General features: G+C 45.7%; 1 protein-coding gene across 1 annotated transcript in view; it reads left to right on the top strand.

The window, feature by feature from the left end:
* Window positions 1-22,097, top strand: part of Wdr27 (WD repeat domain 27) — a 74,779-nt gene that overhangs the window by 1,625 nt on the left and 51,057 nt on the right. Inside the window, exons 2-9 of the mRNA XM_035440454.1 lie at window positions 6,908-7,100; window positions 8,328-8,469; window positions 13,644-13,768; window positions 14,860-14,973; window positions 16,927-16,978; window positions 18,515-18,585; window positions 19,336-19,456; window positions 20,501-20,618. Coding sequence (XP_035296345.1) covers window positions 6,915-7,100; window positions 8,328-8,469; window positions 13,644-13,768; window positions 14,860-14,973; window positions 16,927-16,978; window positions 18,515-18,585; window positions 19,336-19,456; window positions 20,501-20,618 — 929 coding nt within the window. The 5' untranslated portion in view covers window positions 6,908-6,914. The remainder of the gene's footprint in view (window positions 1-6,907; window positions 7,101-8,327; window positions 8,470-13,643; window positions 13,769-14,859; window positions 14,974-16,926; window positions 16,979-18,514; window positions 18,586-19,335; window positions 19,457-20,500; window positions 20,619-22,097) is intronic.

Genomic DNA, 22,097 nt, shown 5'->3' with positions numbered 1-22,097 from the left:
TCCTAGTGCTGTGACTCTTTAATACAGTTCCTCGTGTTGTGGTGACCCCCAACCATACACTGCTACTTCATAGCAGTGATGTTGCCATTGCTATGAATCATAATGTAAACATCTGATATGCAGGGTATCTCATATGCCACCCAAAAAGGGGCGCGGCCCACAGGTTGAGAACCACTGGTCTAGGACAGCAATAGTTTGGTGAAAAATAAGCAGTTTCCCTTCTGGTAAACATCCATTCCTCTGTAGATCCCACTTAGAAAACAGTCACTCCCTCTCCAAGGGACTTGTTTGGTCAAGGCAGCTAGCATGGTGGGACATAGCTACCCTCCTCACACAGTTCTGTCTGTGGATCCAGAGACCTCTGGGCTAAGATGAAGTGCTGGCTCCCCACCGGAGTAGGGTGCCTGAGTGTGGTCAGCTTACTGTAATGGAGACTGCAGAAGCTGTTCATGAGCATGGGTTCTAAGGTCCTGCTGGTGTTAGTTGGGAATATCTCTCTGATTTCACCCTGATTCTGCTCTTTGTTTTTCAAGGTCCTTCATTCTACCCTGTCTTTCCACTATGGCCACATGTGACAAGGCTACTGAGGATATGCCCTCCTAGAGTGCATGGCCCAACCCTTTGGGAGGTGCACCCTGTGAAGCAATTGTGGTGTGCGTGCGTGCGTGCGTGCGTGGTTTTTCAAGACAGGGTTAATCCATGTAGCCCTGGCTGTCCCAGAACTCACTCTGTAGACAGGCTCTCCTCAAACTCAGAGATGCTCCTGAGTATTGGGATTAAAGGTGTTTGCCATCACCGCCCAGCCAGCTATTGATTTTTTTTTTAAATTCTTGACTGGACATTCTTTTTTGACCTCATGGTTCCCTGGAAAACAACAGGCTCTAACCAGTGTGAGTCTCCTTTGCTCCAGGTAGAGCAACCTCTACTGTTATCCTTCTTGGTCTTCTCATTTAGTCTGTTTTCTTTTTATGTAGTTGCTCTCCTTGTGGCTTGCACCCTGAGGTTATATGGACACCCTTGAGTTGCTTTTGGCTAAACGGCCAAGTCTTGACCACTCTCTGTGCCTGATTTGGGCACCTGGAGATGCTTGAGCCCAGCCTGAAAGCCTCCGTGCTTCTGCACACTTTCTGCTTCTGTTTGCTCTCACATGGCCTCATCAGGTTTATGAGTGGCCTTCAAACTTCTGAAATTTTTCTGAAAATTTCCTGTAGGGCCCAATGCTCAGTACATGTGTGTTCAGGCTTCCAGGCTATTAGAAAGCCTTGGCATGCATTTCTTTAGTAGGACATAAACGTTGGGCTTTTCTGGGTCCTGAGCAATGTCCCACAGTGTCACTGAATCTGAATCTCCTTCCAAGGGGCCTGGTCCTGTGTTAGGGTGGAAAGCTGTGCAGAATATTCTCAGAATGCCAGTAGCTGCTTTTCACACACAGACCAGGCCGTGCAGCCCTCCTGATTAGGTGCCTGCTCCGGGGGCTCAGCTGTCTTCCTCCATCAGGGAGAAAATAGAGGATCATCACAGACCACACCCGTGCACCATCGTGTAGTTGTTCTGGAGCTGTACTTGCCAGAGCATTAGGGCACAGCTGCCCCTGACTTCTAGAGAGGTGGGAAATGGAGGTCTTGTTACATTCCCGTGGCTCTAGGAAGAAAGCTGAAAATATTGAGTGAAAAACTGCTGGGTGACTGCCATTGATTAGAAAAACAAATGTGTTCACATAAAACTAACTTTGTGGTGACAATCAGTTTTAGGCGGCCATCTGACCTCTGATCATGGAGGAAAAACTGTCAGTTAGCCAATCCAGGGCACTAGAACTGGAAGTGTGTGTGTCTCGCAGTCTTCCTGTGGAAAAATGGCCGAGTTTTCCAGATTTCCCCACATCTCTGACTGTTGGACATTGCTGCCCCCAGGCAGGTACTACAGCTAAGAATGTCAGTCAAGCATCAGCAGCAAAGAGGAGCAGCAGCAATGTGAGTTGTACCAGGTTGAGGACAGGGCTTTGGACCCCGGGCTCAGAACTCCTGAAGCTGGCCATGTATCTGCACAGTCACACTTTCCTTCCGTGATGTTCAAGGCAGTCTTCTGTGAGCAAGGCTTCTACAAAATCAAGCCAGTCAAAAATCCAGCATCAGACCCTCACTCCTGCTGGCAACTGGCAGTGCCTAGTGGAGACAGAGAGTAAAGAGTCGTTTTCTTTGGCAGCGGAGCCACTGGCAGGCTGCTTGTACCCTAGACCCATGCACATGGGTTGTTTCATAAAACAAAAAAGAAGAGGACAGTGTAGGGGAAATGTTAGCTACGCCCTCTTGGGGACTGGCACAGGTGATGCAGACCACACACACTAGGGCATGGTCAGTGACGTAGCAAGACCTTAAATATGAGGGTCGCACTCATGGAACTCTCAATGATCCATGGTTCTCCTGGTGGTAGAGGACTGATTCCCTTGCGTGAGTACTCTCCTATTAAAACATCTGTTCATCAAACTTGGTCTGACTCCTTTGAGGTAAGCATTAATTGCGCCCCACTTTATTTGGATCCCACTTCTGACACCATTCTGTAACAATAAGACTTTTCTTCAAAGCTGCCCGAGCCCTGTCGTCATGTGGGCGCTTTCCTCCAACAGCCCGAGTTAGGTACAAATGCTGCTTGGCCAATGACTAGGATTTCTCATCTGCTAGCTCAGTCTTAATTATCATAAATCTATATATTTTATAAGACTTATCTTATGTAGGATGCCTTCTGCTGGTGCCCTCTCTTGCCAGCAGATCACATGGTGACTCCAGAGCAGAGACCAGGAGGAATAGAGAAGGGGGACGACTTCCTTCTTGCCCTTGCTTATATATGAGTCTCCCTGCTATGTCACTTCCTGCTTGGATCACAACACTTCTTCACTACATTTCTTAGAATCCTCCTTGCTCCTAGTCCTGCCAAACTTGCTGCTTCATTGGCCAAACAGTACTTTATTTATCATCCAATAAGACAAACACATACACAGAAGCACTTCCCCCATCACATTAGCCATATAGAACATTCCAAGCCATGGTGGCTGGGGTGTGGGGAGATCAGAGAATCTATATTCTAATTGAGTTTACACTGTTAATTCACTAGGCAAAAGCTTGAGCTGGAGGAAGAGGCAAGTGGCCTGAAGATGAGGGATTCTATGGGACCCTTAGTGCATGGTGGCCATGCAGATCCCTCACAGATGTGCACAAGTGCCTGCTGTGTGCTGTCTGTCCTGCATTGGTCCCTCATGAGTGTGCATGGGTGCCTGCTGTATGCCAGGTCTCATCTGTGCAGTTTCGTAGGCTTGTGTTCTTCAGTAGACCAGTGGTAGTTTGAGCTATAAAACTGAGCTCTTTGAAACTCTGAAAGTGTTAAAGGAAATAGAGCAGCATAAATGTCACTTAAGGGCATAGGGAAGACTCTCTGAATCACTGAGAGGGCAATGGGTGAAAATCTTTGCTTGCTATATGTTTGACAGGATTATTGTGTGGAATGTACAAAGAACCCCCCACCAAAAAAAAAAAAAACTAAACAAGCTACCCAATTAAAAATGGCCTATGGAGTTGAACAGAGTTCACCGAAGTTTGCCTGTTTATACACTAAAAAAGTGTTAACATCCTTAGCTACCTAGGACATGCAGATTAAAACTACTTTGAGATTCCACCTTATCCCAGTCATAGTGACTGTTGCAATTTTAAAAAGTGGTGCACGAGAGAAAGGTGGTGTTCAATAGAGCTTGGGTAGAGGTGTTTTTATTGGAGGGAAAGTGAATAGAAAAAGGGTGGGGAAGAGGGGAGACTGACCTCTGGGGATAGGAGTGGCAGAAGAGAAGAGAGGAGAGAGGAGGGAGGGAAGGAAGAAGAGGGAGGAAAGGAGAGAGAGAGAGAGAGAGAGAGAGAGAGAGAGAGAGACAGACAGACAGACAGACAGACAGAGACAGAGAGACAGAGAGAGAGAGGGAGGGGGTCGGCAGGACCCTTTTAGAAGGGAACATAGTGAATGTGCACAGTTGGTGCTCTTAGTGGCTGCAGCTGAGAGCGTATCCTGTCAGAACCCCAAGGACAGGCTAGTACAGATGCCTGAATACTAACAAGACATCAAGAATACAAATGACAACAAACACTGGTGTGAATGTGGAAATTGGGAATGCCTAATCACTGTTGGTGGGAGTACAAACCTGTGCAGCTGCTTATGGAAGTCAGTTTGGCAAAACTACACATGACCCGACTATACCGCCTTGCATATATGAAAGGGCTATAATGCTACTGTAGAGGTACCAGCCCTCTATGCTCAGTGGCGTTCCATTCACAAGAGCTAGTCCATGGGATCGGCCTAGATGTCCATTTACCAATGAGTGGATAATAAAAGTGTGGTGCACATGCACAACAGACTTTTATTCAGCTGTAAAGGAAAAGGAAATCACGAATTTTGCAGGGTAATGGATGGAACTGGAAAGCACATGAAGATACCTGAGGCTCTGAAAGTCAAACACTCCATGTCCTGTGATTTGCTTTGATTTCTTAGATGTGTTTGCTTAACCTGGAATGTCTGTAGAGACCTGGAAATGAGTAATCGACCATGGGGATGGGAGAAGAGGCATCCAGGGAGGTGGGGATGTTGGGACATGTGTGACAATGTACGACAATGGAGGGAGTACTGGGGACAGCAGGAATGCGAGGTGACTGGTCACACTGCATTCGTAGGAAGCTGACAGTTACTGATGCTCAGCCCCTCCCCTCCCACACATTTAAAATGTTTTTATTTGCATGCATTAATTAGACAGTGACAATTTTCAGTATGGCATTTTACACATGTATGTAATACAGTTTGATCATATTCATGTCTCTCACCCTGACTAATCACAATCGTCTTCCCAATTAGCCGTACTATTTTTCATACCATTTTCTTTCTTTTGTGATTCAATTAGTATTTACAGGAAGGGCTGTTTATGGAAACATGGGCACCTTACCAGTGATGTCGCCACTAAAGAAAATGTCTCTTTTTCCCCCAGCAACCACTAACTATAAATTAGCTATAAATCCTAAGGGAGAGGTGGGGGGCTCATACCCACCCCCCATGACAGAGTCTTGACAGGCTCAGTTTTATGTAGGTAATCACAGATATTGTGGATTCAGGAGGGCATTTGCCATGCCCTGCCCAGAAGACTGTTCCACAACTTTGCACCCCTTTCTCTGGCTCTTACTTTCTTTCCTCTCCTCCTTCGGTGATGAGCCCCGGGGAGGGAGTAATACCACTGTCTCACTAATGACTGGTCAATCAACTGTCTCTGCCGCCCACTGCAAAAGGAAGCTTCTCTGAGCAAAGCTGAGAGCAGCACCAATCCCTAGTGTAAACTGATAACTTAGAAGGCAGTTGGACAGGACAGGCATAACATATCCATAGAAACAAAACAGCAACATTTGCCCCCCTAGTCTTGGGCTGCACTATGTTACATTTTAAAATAAACATGATGTAAATGAGAAACAGCTGTAATGGACACTGTAGGAACAGGTGTACATGATTTCATCAAACATGGCCATTCAGCCAGCACTCCTAACAGAACACCTAGGGCCTAGTTTTACAGGTTTTACTGGCCCAGAAATCAGTTACTCTGTGTTTTATTTAAATCCCACTGTTTGTGGTTCTCAGTAAGAAGGTTTGTGCTTGGAGACACTTTTCCTTCCAATGACAAAGTTTTAAAGGATGGATCAGGACATGATCAGCTCTGTTTACAGAGAGGTGTGGGCATCGTGACAACCACAAATCACCTGCCTCAAAATCTGTTGGCTGTGCCTTCAGATACATCTGTGCTCACAGTGGGGTGTGGGGATGAGTGGCATCAAGGATTCCTCTAGCCTACTGACACATGGGTCTAAGGTGGTCATGTTCACTAAACTATTTAGTAAATAAAATATCTGAAACATTTTTGTTAAAATATGCTTGGTGAGACAGCCACAAACCACAGATGATGTAACCACAATAACCTAACTTCTATCATAGAATATTGAGATATTTTGATGCATCCCAGGGCTGCTCTTGGGGTTCCTGGTTCTTACTGGAGTTTATCACCAACTCTATTTGTCTCAGTTAGGGTTTCTATGGCTGTGAAGAGACACAATGACCACAGCATTCTTCTAAAGGAAAAACATCTAATTGGCTGGCTTACAGTCTCAGAGGTTTAGTCCACTATCATCATGGTTTGACTTGGTGACATGCAGACAGATATGGTACTGGAGAAGGATCTGGGAGTCCTACCTCTTGACTGGCAGGCATCAGGAAGTGGTCTAGACACCAGACATGGCTTACGCATACATGAGACCTCAAAGCCCACCTCCACAGTGACACACTTCCTCCAACAAGGCCATACTTATTTCAACTAAGCCACATCTCCTAACAGTGCCACTCCCTATGAGCCTATGGGGGCCAATTACATTTGAATTACCACATCACTTATGTAGGGGTCCTCCTTCAGGCCAGGTCACTGGAAGGTGGCTGTTCACCTTCAAAGTCCTGAAAGTGATCCAGAAGGTGGAGTAAGGTCTGTGAAATGGAGATCATGGGAAGGAGTAGAGGTCATTCCGCTTTCACCGGCATCTTTTCCTTTTGTTGGGGGAGGCAGGGGTGAACAGGTAAATGTGACATGTATACTCATGCTGATAGTGACTAATCAACTAGACTTTTCCTGCTGTACCTGCCTTCATCTTACTTTTTTTTTTTCTTGGTTTTTCGAGGCAGGGTTTATCTGTTTTGCTTTGGAGCCTGACCTGGAATTTGGTCTGTAGACCAGGCTGGCCTCAAACTCAAAGAGATCTGCCTGCCTCTGCCTCCCAAGTGCTTGGATTAAAGGCGTGCACCGCCACCAACACCTGACTCCCCCAATCTTACCTATGCTTTGTATTTTCAGACTGATAATGGAAACGCTTCCAGAGATGCCCTCCACTGATGGCCACACAAGTGATATAGTTACAGAAAGATACCTGGTTGAGTCCCAGAAGTCTACAGCTCATGTCCCGCTTGCTTGTGACACACAGCACTGTGCTTTTCCTTTGGATGGAAACCATCTCTGTGTGTGGAGCCCTAGGGGCACTTCTCACCAGGTAGGTCACAAACCAGGGTCACAGAGACCTTGCCCTGTCTCTCTATTTCTCGCATATTCTGGAAACATTAGTGTTTGTGGAGTCAACCATGAGCTAAGGCAGAGCGATGTCCTGTCCCTCCTCCTATATGGGACTTCTGATACATTCTTGAAAAGGATGCGTTTGTTTATATTGTGTCTCTGTTCTTAGGTCTTTTAATGTCTAAGCTTCTCAGCATGGTTGTACAGAATGTCTGACAATCACCTTTGAGGGAGTTTCTCCTCCTTTCTGGGAGTAGTAGGAATTAGAACCTGGACCTAATGGTAGGCAAATGCTCGCCGGGGCTACAGCCCCAGCCCTTGTGGATGATGTCATTAAGAGACATGCGCCTACAGACTCTGTCATCACCTCCTCAGTCTTGTTCTCTCAACATCATGGCTTTTGAGCACCCTGATGCCTTCAAGAAAAGCCATTAAGTCTTTCATGTCTCCTACTTTTCTTGTCTCTCTCACCTAGAGTCATGTGCAGACAGACAAGCCTATGTTACCAGGAGCAGAGTGTCTCCTGTCCTGTCCAATAACACCTCTCATCCCAAACTGCTTATTGTTAACCTCTGTGTACTCGAGCTTCCAAACCCAAAGGACCCCTGACCTCCTGGCACCTCACCCTGTCTTCATTTGCATGCTCTTCCTTTTTCCTCTGACCAGGGGAACTTGTTCATCTTCTCTCTTCTTCTACAACAGGATGGCTATTTCTCTAGCCCACAAGTTCTCATTGCCAGTCTCTCCTCCATACTCATGCATAAATATACCTCAGTATCCTTCTGCTTGTACTTGAGCACTGGTTTCCAGTTTCCTGGCATGTTTGCTATCCAGTCTCCTTTTGCAGTGTCAGCAGAAGTCTTAAGCCACAACTCTACAGCTTTACTCATTGTTGGAGCCAGCAGAACCTTTGTATCCCCTGCTGTCTAATGTCCCAAATGTGTCCATCCTTTGCTAGCTCCTCTCTCCTTAGCCGCCAGTATAACAGCACCTCTTCTGCATCCATCAAGTACTGAGTGCACATTTGTTAAGTATGGAAGAGAAACATGTTACATAACAACAATGTCCCATAACAACCAGTGCATGCAGGAATTTTAATGAATTAAAAGTCATCATGTGTAACAAACACATTTAAAAGCCTAGGTCTGAAATTATGTTGTTTTCCATAGATTTTTGATGTTACAAGTAACTCCTTTGTCTTTTTAAGCTTCTCACCTTACAAGGACACCACCAGTTGATTACTGCTGTGGTTTTTGGAAACCAAACAGACCCACTTCAACTCTGCTCTGCATCCCAGGATCGTATTATAGTGTGGAATGTGGATGAATGCAGAGAGAAGACACTTGAAGGTAAAGGAAAATTCGAGGCGCTGTGTAACAACAGTCAAATACAAAGGGGCTGATGGTGTGTCTGAGTGGTAGGTAGAGTGCTTGCCTGTGAGTTTATTTTCAGCTCGACACATTCTAGAGTCATCTAAGGGAACCTCAGTTGAGAAAAAGCCTCCATGAGAATGGCCTCTAGGCAGACATGTGGGGCACTTTCTTGATGGATGACTGGTATAGAAGGGCTCAGCCCACAGTTGGTGGTGTGGTCCCAGGCAGGTGATCCTGGGGTATGTAAGGAAGCAAACTGACGAAGCCATGAGAAGCAAGCCAGCAATCGTTGTTCCTTCATGGATTCTGCATTAGTTCCTCTCTCGTGTCCCCGCCCTGACTTGCCTGGACAATGAACTACAAGTTGCAAGATGAAATAAACCTGTTTTCCCCATGCTTTAGGCCATCTCATTTTATCAAGGCAACAGAAGCCCTAATTAAGATACCTACCATGGAGGAGACAGGGTTTAAGCCTAGCACCACCCAGGGAATGAATCGTCTCTATAAGTATACTTGTAATGTCAGGGAGTCGGACCTTTCTAGGTCCCTTCAGTGCTGCAGCTGTCTGAGTGTACCTTGCATTAGCCCCACTGACCTTTGCTGTGTGATATGTGGATGCAGAGGCTTGTTGTTGTTGTTGTTGTTGTTGTTGTTGTTGTTCTTCTTCTTCTTCTTCTTCTTCTTCCTCTTTCTCTTCCTCCTCCTCCTCTTCTTGTTATTCTTTTGTTTAAATTAAAAATAAAGAAGAAGAGAGGAGGAAGGCCCAAGATGAGACACAGGATGAGACATATTAGACATATTGACCAGTTTATTATAGGCCTGGCAAAGTAGGGAGATAAGAGAGAAGAGAAACAGGGTAAATGGCTTACCACCATGGCCGGTCACTATAGAGAGAGAGAGAAGAGAAGCAGAAGCAGACAGAGAAGAGAAGAGAAGAGAGGAAGAAGAAGGAGGAGGAGGAGGAGGAGGAGAGAGAGAGAGAGAGAGAGAGGAGAGAGAGAGAGAGAGTGTGAGAGAGAGAGAGAGAGAGTAGAGAGTGAGTGTAGAGAGAGCGTAAATGGGCAGGGATTTGTCTTTTAAAGGGGTCCTCTGCACCTGCGTGTAGACTTAGTTTCCATGGAACCCTGGGCTGACCAGGGTACTGTCTGAGTGGATTCTGCCAGGTAACAGGGGCAGGCCAGCATAATGCCTGACCTTTCACTTCTTCTCCCTCTCCTTCTTCTTCTCCCTTTCCTTCTTTTTCTCCTCCTCCTCCTCCTCCTTCTTTATTTTCTTAAATTTCAATATTTAGACCTCTAAGGATCGGTGGGCAGTTTGGAGTGTCTTACCTCATGTATAGCTAACCTAGGTGTTTGCTGTGTTTCATGTTGCAAACATAGTGGTGAAGGAGCAAAGCTTGCTGTCTGCAAGGAAGTTTCCCACTCAGTCTGGATAGACGAAAGCATGTTTTCACACATGTGGCTTCTGTGTGATTGAAATGTGATTGGGAATGGGAGACTCAGCTGGGGTCTGAGATAGGGACAAAAGGACAGGGCTGCAGAGACTCTGTGTGCGAAGGACCTGGTTGACAGAGACTAAGTTGTTATGTGAGCTTTCGAATGCAGCTGAGGCTGATGGCTCAGATGGGTCCACATCCCAGATATGTGTTTATAGGATTATGCTTAGTGATGCCAAGTAACCACAGAATTGTATAACAGTTTGTGCCTCAGTGGTGTGAGGGAAGTATGCCAGAAGCATAGCTAGCAATTTCTAGACAATGTCTTCAACCTTGTAATTTAGCTGAGGTAATGCATGTTCTTTTATTCTAATCTTAACAACTGGTATTAACTTTCATATCACACAGCAGACAGTAAGTCAATCCATGCATTCATCCATCCATCCATATGTCCATCCATCTATGCATCCATCCATCTATGCATGCATGCATCCATTCATCCATCCATGCATCCATTCATCCATGCATCCATCATCCATGCATCCATCCATCCATCTATGCATCCATCCATGCATGCATGCATCCATCCATTCATCTATGCATCCATCCACCCGAGTAACAAAATGAATATGAGTTAAAGAGGCTGTAGCAGAGCTCAAGAGGTTTTAGAAGTGGGTTGATAGAAATTAATCAGAACACATATTTCAGAGATAAGGAACCTAAATCAGCCTCAGGGAAGAAGGTGTTGATGAGACTGCTGCAGAGTTAGGGCTATGGGGGAAGATGAAGAGTTGTGCTTAGCTGCAAGGGGAAAGGGCAGAACAGGGTTGGAACAGGAACAGCAGGGACAGAGTGGGCAGGCAGATGGTGGTTAAGCTGTGCCAAAATCAGGGACTAAGCAGGTCTGAAGCCCCAGGGACAGCTGGGAGTTCTGTATTTTGCTTTGACAGGTACACTGGTTATCAGAAGACAGGTTGGTGTGTGGCTATTGCCATTTATACGTTAAAATGAACTGCACTTCTCAGGCTGTGGATAGATGGCTCTACTATGTGTTAAAGGAACTGGACTTAGGCTGTAGATAGATGGTCCTGTGTGTTAGAGGAGTTGTACTCCTGAGGCTGTGTAGATAGACCTGTGTTATAAGGAGCGTTACTCCCGAGGGCATGGATACATAGTCCTCTGTCTTAGAAGTGGCTGTACTTCTGATGCTGTAGGTCTACAGCTGTCTGTGTTGTAAAGTGTTCTGTGAGGTTTCCATTGTCCCATGTTCATGGCTACTGTGTTTTAGGTTCCTCACATGAATGTTGATGCATGATGGTCTGTTCTTGGGTAGAAGCTTCTTTCTGAATCATAGCACTAGTGCTCACTTGGCGACCGTCACAGGATATAACGGGTTGTTCCATGTCCAATTCACTATGCAGAAGCTTCTGGAGATGAGAATGAACTTGTATTATGGGTTTGAGGGGAGAGTAGCTCCTGGAAGCTATAAGCTCTCAGTGTGGCTCTCTTGTCTGTACAGGAGTTGGAGCCTCATTGTACTTGGTTCCTGGGCACATGGGGTGGGGGCAGCTGTGTTCACTATGCTTCTGGGTCTGCAGTTTGTGTTGTGCTTGGAGGAGAGGAGGCTGTGGTTGGTTGGCTCTATGGTGGTGAGTGTAGTCAGTTGTACCCTCAGAGCCTGTTGGCTGTCTGGTTCTCCTCTTCTTACTTGTGTCTCCTCACCAAAATGCAGGCTTTCCTTTTTTTCCCCATCACTCCCTTGGTGATTTTATTCAACCATTCGTATGCTGATGGCTTACCGCTTTGTTTCTTTCTGGAGCTCCTCCTAATTTAGCCTCCAGATTCTTCCCATTAGAAATTCCTTGTTGGCCTAAAGCACTGAAGATGGCAGTCTCTGCCACTCCTGCCTCAGAGATCCCCCTCTCACTGTCTTTCTGTCTGGATTCACCAGAGCTCCATCCTTCAGTTACTCAGGTTATGACCTCAGCTCACTCCGTATCCAATCATTGTTAAGTCCCATTTGTCTTCCCTTAAACCCTGTCTCACATTTGGGCACCAGTCACACTCCATAGCTGCTAAAGGCACAGGCTACCAAATCCTTTCTCTGGATTCTGACATTAACTTCCAACAATCTTCCTTGACCTCTCCGTGCCTACATTTAATACTCAACTCAGTAACCCGAGGATACTCTCAAAGTTAGTCAGCTTCTGTCTAGTGTTTGCTCAAAGCCCAGAAACTCCTCACTCATGAATAGAAAGAGCCATGCTTATAGGCTCCACCCTGAGCCTGGTGGAGCAGGGACTCAGCCCTCCCAGGGCTGTACTTTAGATCTGTTTTAGTCATAGCCAGTGCCACTGAGTCCCTAGGTCTGGACACAGGTGTTTTACTGTAGACCCCTTCTGTCCTCTTTGCTGCTTAGTCTTGTCATCCTCTTATATGCGGCATGCCTTTTATGTGGGCTACCATAACTAATCCTTGTAACTCATTTATCTGTTTCTCTTCCTGGGGTTAACTGTGCTATGTCTTTGCCTCCTGCACGTTAATTTTCCACAAAGGCAGAGGCCTGTCTAGTTGGGAGCTTACCCTGCAGGTGCTGAAAAGAGGCATGCTTTAGCATACATAACACAGGTGCTCGTGAAAGATCAGGGCAAGTCCACGAGTCAGTTATTTTGTTTGTGACACACACACACATTCCTTCTTGGAGTGTTTTAGTCAGGGGTCTCTAAAGGGTCAGAGCTGAGAGAAGGAAATATAGGTAACTGTTACAATGAAATTGTGTGTGTGTGTGTGTGTGTGTGTGTGTGTGTGTGTGTGTGTGTGTGTGTGTAGGGGGTATTACCACACCTTGTAGTAGGCTGTGGTCCCAGTAGATTAATATTGGCTGTCTCCTAAAAGGCCAAGGATCTGGTAGTTCAATCCATGAAACTGGATGTCTCACAAGTCCCGGTTTGGTGCTGGAGTCTCATGGAGTTCCTAGAGAGCTGCTGGCCTTCAGTCTGTCTGAGAATTCCCCACAAAGTAGGTTCTAATAGCAAAGGAATGTCCCAGCAAGCATTTGCCCACAGGAGTGAGGGCAAGCAGGCAAAAAGTGAAAGCTGCCTTCTCCCATGTCCTTTATGTGGGCTGTCACTGAAGGTGTATTCCAGAGTTAGAGTAAGTCCTCTAGCATCAAGTGATCAGATTGGGAGTGAGTCTTCCCACCTCAAATGGTCCAATCAAGAAAGTCCTTCTCAGGTGTGCGCAGCTGCTTGGGTTTTAGTTAATTCCAGATGCAGTCAGGTTGACAACTAAGTTTAGCCACCACATATAGGGTCTTTCATTTTGCCGGTGACACATCCATGCTAATTAACAGTAGCTTCTGAGGCTCAGGGCAGGTAGCAGGCACTGATTCCTCTGCTTGTGTGGCTCCACTTGAATCTTCTCTGTACATGATTTGCAGGCTGCCATGGAGATATTGTCTTGGTGATAAGAGGCCAGAGTTCTCGTGGCACACTGTCCCCAAGTTTGGTCAGAGTTTGTCACTGCCACAGCCTGGATGGCAGTGAACACAGAGTGCTGGGTGAAGAGCTTGGTCTGTGAAGCTCTTCTGGGTGCCCATGAACCCCTGGAGTCCCAGCATGTTGTTCCTCTGCCTGTAGCTCTGGAGCAGAGACCTGTACAAGTCCCATTCTTTTGACACAGATGAGCTGACACTAACATGTGGAATTTGCTCTAGGGCTGACTCCTCGAGGGACTATCCTGGGTTCCCTTTTACAAACAGTGCTGTGTTTGAGATTTAGTCTGGATGACCGTGCTGTGGCAGTGTGTGCTGGAAACAAAATATCCGTGATGGATGTGGAGGTGAGAATGACACCCTGTGGAGGTGCCGAGGACATATCGGGTGGCACCTTCCAGGCTGGGTTCCTGTTGGTGAATATTTCATTCTTGCTTCCATTTTTAAAATGGCAGTTTGGTTTGATATATTTTGTGAAGACGTTGGGGGTGGGGGATCCAAGGAAAACTTCTTGATCTTTGAAATTGATATGATACTAGAGTTGGTGTTAACATGTATTTGTGTCAGCAATACTCAGAGGTTTAGTCTATTATCATCATGGCAGGGAGCATGGCAGCATGCATGACCATGGAGCAATAGCTGGGAGAGAGAGAGAGAGAGAGAGAGAGAGAGAGAGAGAGAGAGAGAGAGAGAGAGAGAGAGAGAGAGCAGGTGAAAGAAACAGACACAAAGGGACAGTAAACAGTAAAAGACTGAGTGTCTTACCTCCACCCTGAACGATATGTTGAGGAGAGTCTGTCAGGAGAGAACCACTGAGAACATGAAATCCAGGAGATGCCAGCCCCCTGCTTAGTACTAGGTCAGATTTGACTGGTTCTTATCTTTTACTTCCTCATGATGCACCTCTCCCTCAGAGCTAGGGCATCTGATTTGTCACTTCTAAAATGATACGGGTAGGGTAGGTCCAAATTTGAAAGGAGGGATGTGTAAAATAGAATTTATTCTTTAAATTAAAAAACATTTCCTCTGTGTGTGTGTGTGTGTGTGTGTGTGTGTGTGTGTGTGTGTGTGTGAGCGTGCGTGCGTGCGTGTGCGTGTGCGTGTGCGTGTGTGTGTGTGTGTGTGTGTGTGTGTGTGTGTGTGTGTGTGTGTGCGCGCGCGTGCATGTGCACACGCACCTGCAGGCGTACGTGCCACAGCACATGTGTGGAGGTCAGAGGACAACTTTAGAATTGATTCTCTTTTTCCATCATGTAAGTTTCAGGGACTGAATGTAGTTAAGTCTTCAGGCTTGGTGGCAAGTGCCGTTTGCCTCCAGAGCCCTTTGTCTGGCCTTGTAGAATTTATTTCAACAAGGTCTCTTTTCTGCGGGACACTGATTTGCTAACATTGGTCATTCTAGAGAATTCCATGAATAACCTTTTACAAATCCTCCTAGAAGCAGTCTGTGCTGGTGGAGCTGCAGGGCCATCAAGGCTCAGTGACAGCAGTAGAGTTCTGTCCTTGGCAAACACACATCCTCATCTCCGTGTCTGAAGACAGAAGCTTTAAGGTGGGCAGCAGGGCTGTCAACACAGGGATGCCGGGGGCATAGGGATGCTGTGGACATAGAGATGCTGTGGACATAGGGATGCTGTGGGCACATGGGTGCTGTGGGCACAGGGATGCTGTGGGCATAGGGATTCTGTGGATCTAGGGATGCCATGGACATAGGGATGCTGTGGGCACAGGGATGCTGTGGGCATAGGGATGCTGTGGGCACAGGGATGCTGTGGGCATAGGGATGCTGTGGACACAGGGAAGATATGGACATAGGGATTCTGTGGATCTAGGGATGCTGTGGACATAAGGATGCTGTGGGCATAGGGATGCTATGGGCACAGGGATGCTGTGGGCATAAGGATGCTGTGGGCACAGGGAAGGTGTGTACATAGAGATGCTGTGGACACAGGGAAGGTATGGACATAGGGACTCTGTGGATCTAGGGATGCTGTGGACATAGGGACGCTGTGGACATAGGGAATGCTGTGGGCATAGGGATGCTGTGGATATAGGGATGCTGTGGGCATAGGGATGCTGTGGGCACAGGGATGCTGTGGGCACAGGGATGCTGTGGATATAGGGATTCTGTGGATCTAGGGATGCCATGGACATAGGGATGCTGTGGGCACAGGGATGCTGTGGGCATAGGGATGCTGTGGGCATAAGGATGCTGTGGACATATCTTCCTGCTACAGTACGATTGCTATTGCTATGCAAGGTCTTTTTCTCCTTGTAATACAAACATGGCAGTGCTGGAGAGAAGATGGAACAGTGGTTAAGAGCACCACTGTTCCTGCAGAGGACTAGGATTTTGTTCCCAGCACCCACACAGGGGCTTACAACTGTCTAGAATTCTAGTTCCAGAGAATCTAATGCCTTATTCTGTCATCAATGGATACTGCACACATGCAGTGCACAGACATGCATGCAAGCAAAGCACTCATACACATAAAATGAAAATGAATACAATTTAAAGCACATACCAGATGAGGCTGTTTCCTCACCCACACAAAAGTGCAGTTTTGGTGCTTTGGTACACCTTGGTGTGTTTCTTGGGTCTCTAGCATTTGGGCATGGGACAACTGTGGGGACTTTTCTTACATCTAAATCTAGAGGGGGCAATGTATACCTGCAATGTTTTCTAATTGCCTAGGATCTAGTGTCCCCAGCCAGAGGATTCAATCAAAACTAAACTAAACTTCTGAAAATATAAAGCAAAATGCAGGTTTACTTCTGAGCTGCCCCAAGTTAGCTAGTGTTACTATGAATTTACTAACAAAGGATGGTCATTTGTAATTTTCCTAAAAGGAAAGCCGAAAGCCACACATGTGTATCAAACCACAGAAGTTATGAAAATCCGTACTATGGGTCATTTTAAAATGCCCATCTGATGAGACCTGGTGGGTCCTGACTTCTTCTGGGGGTCAGCAGCTGTTGGGACAGAAATCCAGGTTGCCATACTTGGATAACTATGTTGCACTTCCGTTTTATATTTCAAATAGACACAATGGGACCTCTTGTTGCACTGGTGGTCATGAGAATGAAGAAAGTTGATATTTTGAAATGACCTTGGAGCTGTGTCTACCATAGAAGGGATGGTGGGTAGAGCAAACTTGTGTGACTGTCATAGTTGGAATGCAGTCCTGTGAGTGAGCACCCTCTACAATTGGGGCACAGACCCAGGGGCACACTGGCACTTCTTCACTGGGCTACTAACTGGAACATTGACTATATGCACAGGAATTGCTGTCTGCTAGGTATCCATAAGTGGTCATTTTTGGAAGGATCAGGATGTTGTCATTATTCTGAAGTCTCGGGTTTTTATAGTGCAGTAGCTAACTGTGAATTTTAATTCTTTAATTGTTATTTATATGGGTTAATTTTTAATTGCTTAAAATTTGGTTCTGGTCTAGCAATAATTGCAACATTTTACATCTCTTAAAGAAATGTGTTTCATTTAAAGGTCTGGGACTATTGTGAGGGATCCTTGATATACAGCTCATCCATTTTAACAGGTAAATCAAAGACTGTTTTACATTCTAGCTCTAGCTGAGTAGGCTGTGTAAACAAACTCTCTTTGTTTGGCTGTCACCCCAGGGATAAAGGTGTGACAGTTAGAATCACCTGGCCTCATCTGTATGTGGCTGTCAATTCAGATTCCTTCTGTATGTGGAGTGGTTGAACTTTTCAGTTACTGTCTCTGAGGATTTTACCACACACACACACACACTCTCATACATTTGGCGTCTGAGCATCTGTCTCAGGTGAGTGTGTGGTGCAGGTTGGCTCTCAGATGAAGTGCCTGAGACAGGGCCCCTGCTGCCCTGTGGAGAGTCCCAGAGCAGGAAATGTCTCGGGGGGGGGGGCACCTTCCTCACCAGAAAATGGATGACTGGGCATTAGGTAAGCCATTGGTTAGGCTGGAAGCTTTTGTCCATCCTAATTCTAGGATAATTATTTCTTTCATCAAACTGTCCTTTTGTTGGGCAATGGAACCAAAACCTGATGGTTCAGAGGAAAGACCAGATTCTATGGCCTGGCTGTTTTGGAATCTGTGTCTGAGCCAGGGGAGCATCTCATCTGGGGCCCTGTATTTCCTCCATGCATCTCATGGGTTGCATCTGGAGTTCTTCCCACATCCTGCCATGTGTGCATCAGTGATCCAGTGAAAGCAGGGTGGCAGATGTTAGGGGGTCTTCCCTTTCCTCTGAGATGCCTCATGGAAATGCCACCTACGGAAAACAGATGCCTTGGTGTCCTGCTAGAGTTACTGCTGTGTTTTTTCAAGATTGAGCATTTTTGGGTCAGTTACCCACATGTAGAATATTGTGTTCTGACAGCCTGGAGTTCTTCACCAAGCTTGGGCCCGAAGCACATTTTCTGGGGTTTGTTAGATTTTCCTGAAGACAATGTTGTGGAACAATTGGATTGAGGAATACAATTGCAGACTGTGATACAGATTCACCATGAGTGTCATGTATAGCTTAATTAGGACATGTGATTCCCAACCTCTGCTTATCCAGTTGTTCCAAATTCTTGATACGTTAGACTATATTTTAACTAAAATTAAATTTTAGGGAGATCTTTTGTTTATTTTTTTTCTTGTAAGACATCCATTTAGCTGCTGTTTTTATCACTAAGTCTATGATGCCATTGTTTTTCGCCTACAGGAACTTATTCGCCCTGTTTAAAATGCTAGCTGGGTTATGCTTCCTTCCCCCAGACTACTGGTGGTTCCTCTGGACTTGCTCAGTGTGGGCAGAAGGGATGGAGTTAACCAGGACCCACCAACTATAACTCATACCCATGATTCTCTGTCTGTCTGTCTGTCTGTCTGTCTGTCTGTCTGTCTGTCTGTATCATCTGTCTGTCTATTGCCTATCTGTCACCATTCTTATTTGGTGCAGCATCCCTATTTTGGATTGCTCATGAGTGTTTCCAAATTTATATTCATTTATAATTTTTGCCTCCAAGTATTAATAATCAGAATAGTGCTAAAATCAACTAGAAGAAGCACTGTCTATACTGAATGTCCTGTGTGCCCTCTTCAGCTTACCCTCTCCTGAGTTTGCTTATCAATGAAGAAAACCAGCAGCTGGTCACTGGCAGTGCTGATGGCCAGGTAAGACCCCTTTGCAGTTACACCTGAGTTTCAAATATATGGAACTGAGTGTGTACAAGATCTCTGTTTTATGTCATCACCTGCCGTGCTCTAGACTTTGTCCCACTGTGCATCTAAGCACTGTGGTGGGGTTGGTGGGGTTTGGAGGCCTTTGGTCTGCAGCAGTGACCTTGATCTGCATGCTCTTAACAGTACTATGCAGTATTTGAACACAGCAAGAGTTGAAACCACTTGCTCAGTCATTAGCATTAGATTAAAACTGAAGATACTTATTTTAAAAAATTTAATGCAAACACTTTAAGTTTATTTTATAAAGCCACTGTTAATATAAATATGATGAAGTTGTACATTAGGAAGCTAAGACAGTTTATTTTCTTTTCCTTAAGCTCAACTGCCATTCTCCTGTGTGCTAGGGCCCAGTAACTTGGTAGAAGAGCTCATGGACCAAAGTCTGTAGCACGTGCTGTGTAGGTGTCCATGATCTGGGGGCCCCTGTAGGTGGCTCTGTATGACAATCACTCACAGCCTTGTCTGACCTAAGGTTCTGGACAAACCCCACTGTAAGCACCTTCTCAGAAGCTGCGCCGCTTTCAAGGAGGCGCTAAAAGCAACTCAGGATAGCCCAAGTGTCTGGGAGAACCCAGGAAAATATGTGATGTCACTTACCTGTTTTGCCCCCCTTTCCTTTGGATTTTACAATCAGTGTCACTTCTTGAAAGAGATCTGTGTCTAACTATTTTGCTTTTGTAGCTGTGGATTTTTAGTCTGATAGAGAGACATCACTACCACTGTGTGGCACACGTGGACCTAAGGAAGAAAAGCGAGACTTTCTCCACTCGAAGAATGATGGCTGAGCAGTACAGTCTTCCAGGTATGCTTATTGTGCCCTATAGGCATCCCCCCCGACAGCACCTCAGGGCACATGTCAGGGTCTCCGTTGGACAGGGTGGGAAGGAATGAAAGTTTCTGATTTGGGAAAGGCAGAGTTTCCTGACTTCTGGCACCACCAAGCCCCATAGGTTCTTTGTCCTGGGCTGGAGCCCGGCTCACAGAGCACTGTGTGGAGCATAGGGACTCGGAGAATGGGAGAACACAAACCCTTGGGTTGTAGTCAGAGCAGGAGCTCAAGAGGGCAGGCCCCGAGGCCATCTGGATGGAGCATATGAGCAAACTGGTGCATTGTCCCCAGGGTGTTGCCTCATTGTTTCTGTTTCAAATGCTCACCCATCCTTTCCTTCAGGTCTCAGGCCCTGCCTTTGCATCCTTGCCTACTTCCCTAAGCTCCTCACCAGCTCTGCTATCCACAATTGCAGCCACTTGTCCGTATCTGTCTCCCCCATACTTCCACTAACCTGCTCCAGGTCCCTGAAGGAGCTGGCACTTACGTGAGGAGTGATGGCATCTTTTCTCAGTGAGACTGAGAGCTATCATGTGTGTGGGTGTTAGTTTCCTTGATACTTTCCTGCCCTATATATTTGTTCTTACAGATATTCATTCATTCCTTAGTTTATATTTTTGTATGGCTTTAAATGATTTTTTTAAAAATTAGGTCAGAAATAACTGTCCTACCAGCATATCTCTTTTTTTTCCAAATATATTAAGTCATGATTTTTGTTATTTTTTTAATAAACAGTCGCTCATTCTTTACTACAGCTTAGATCCTTTTTAGGAATCGTGGCATTAACCTCTCTCTGCATTGACAGTCTCTTCCCCCCATCCCCCATCCCTTGTAAACTCAATCTAGGATTCCCTTTTGAGTTTTAGCTTTATTTTTCTTAGTCTTCAAAATATAAATGCTTTTCTGACTTATGATTCATTCTGTTAACATATATTTCTGAAGCATCCCTGCATCTGTTCTATTAACTGATCGCTAAACAGCTTTGCTTCTTAGGTAATCAATAACTCTGTTCCCTAGAAGACAGTCGGTACCACTCCAGACATGAGGTGGATAAAAGGGAAGAAGCTGAAGCAACATTCCCTGTCCTGAGTCTGGCACAGTGTGACCTCTGCCTGCAGGATTCCCAGAGTGGAGTGTACGTATGAGGAACAGGGCCAGAGTCGGGCCACTAGCTTTCTTAAGTGAGACTTAAGTTCAGTTTTATGAATGGTTGAAGTAAACACCAAGTTTTGTTGTTTCTTATAATTACTGACTGTGTTCCTAAAATTGCATATTTTAAGTCTTAGATTTTTAGTAAAATTTGCCAGTTTTATTCAAGTTGCACTAGCAAGAGGAATTAGATATCTTTTCTAACCAAATCTAGGTAGACAGAACGTCTGTAGTAGGACTTTCTCTTGAATTGTGACACGGCAGTCTTAGCTTACTCTCTTTCTCCCAGGTGTTTCATGTTAAAATCAACCCCAAGTGAATTGTACTCATTTATTTTTGAACATGATAGAGATATTATAAATTCTTGGGAACACAAGGAAGCATTGTCTAAGAGCTTGCCTTTCCTCCCAAGGAAGTGCAGCAGCTTTAGCATCTGTGAATTTGGCTCTAGATGGGCGAGGTTGCTCATTACACAGCCTGGGCCTGGGGAATAGAGCACTCCCTCCTAGTCCAAGTCACACTGGCAAAATAGAGGCAGGAGAAGGGCTGGTTCCTGCCCTGGAGTCACAGAACTTTTGTGTCCTACCTCAGAGTATTGGGAGTTCCTGTAGGCAAAGCCAGGATCATACTACTGAGTCTTGTTCTTCATGATTTGTCAGGTGACATGGCAAGAGCTGGACTGTGTAACATGGGCTTAAGGAGGGGTGCCTGCCGACTGCTCTAGTAAGAGGGTTATAGCTACTCTAGTGTTCTGGGATAAAGTGAAGGGACAGAAACACTCGAGTAGCTGTAAGCCTCTTACTAGAGCGACTGTCAGAATAACCTAATCCATGTCCCTAATCATCATCACTGACTGTCCTAACCACTGGTGTCTGTTAGGCTAACTCAGAAAGTTCAATTAAACCACAGATCTAACTAAAAGCCTCATTGCACCTACAAATATCATATTCATTACAATCTGCAAGTAAACTGCCCAGTGAGGTTTTCCCAAGAAACAACCACACTATAGTAGATACAGTGGGATCCCTTCATATGGTAACCACACCATACCAAATACAGCAGGAGGAAGCACAACAAACGCAAGGGGTATCCTGGAGACAGTCCTCCCAGCCTTTGCCTCTCCTGGATGCACCCAGCATAGTTTTGCTGTCTCCTGGGCTGTGTTTCATACACTCCATTGTTGTCTGCAGCTCCTCCGCCATGGCCACTGGCAACATTGATCTGAGCACATGCCTAGATCCTCACATGATCGGCAGGTTTCCAGATGTCTTAGCCATCAACTGCTTTAGTAAACTCAGGAGAAAATACAGAGCACACTGAATTGAGCTATGGTCATGTTCTGACTCTCAGGGATACTTGTTTCCAATAGCAGGAGTGGCTGCATTGAAACTCAACACCCAATTCCCAAGTATAACTATGGGCTAAGAAGTAACTAGGTGAAGTGTCGGTGGAGACAGGTGTGTGT

This window comes from Cricetulus griseus, chromosome 2 (assembly GCF_003668045.3).
Source record: "Cricetulus griseus strain 17A/GY chromosome 2, alternate assembly CriGri-PICRH-1.0, whole genome shotgun sequence".
Classification (NCBI taxonomy): domain Eukaryota; kingdom Metazoa; phylum Chordata; class Mammalia; order Rodentia; family Cricetidae; genus Cricetulus; species Cricetulus griseus.
Note: the sequence above shows the minus strand (reverse complement) of the source record. Positions and strands in the feature narration are given on the sequence as shown.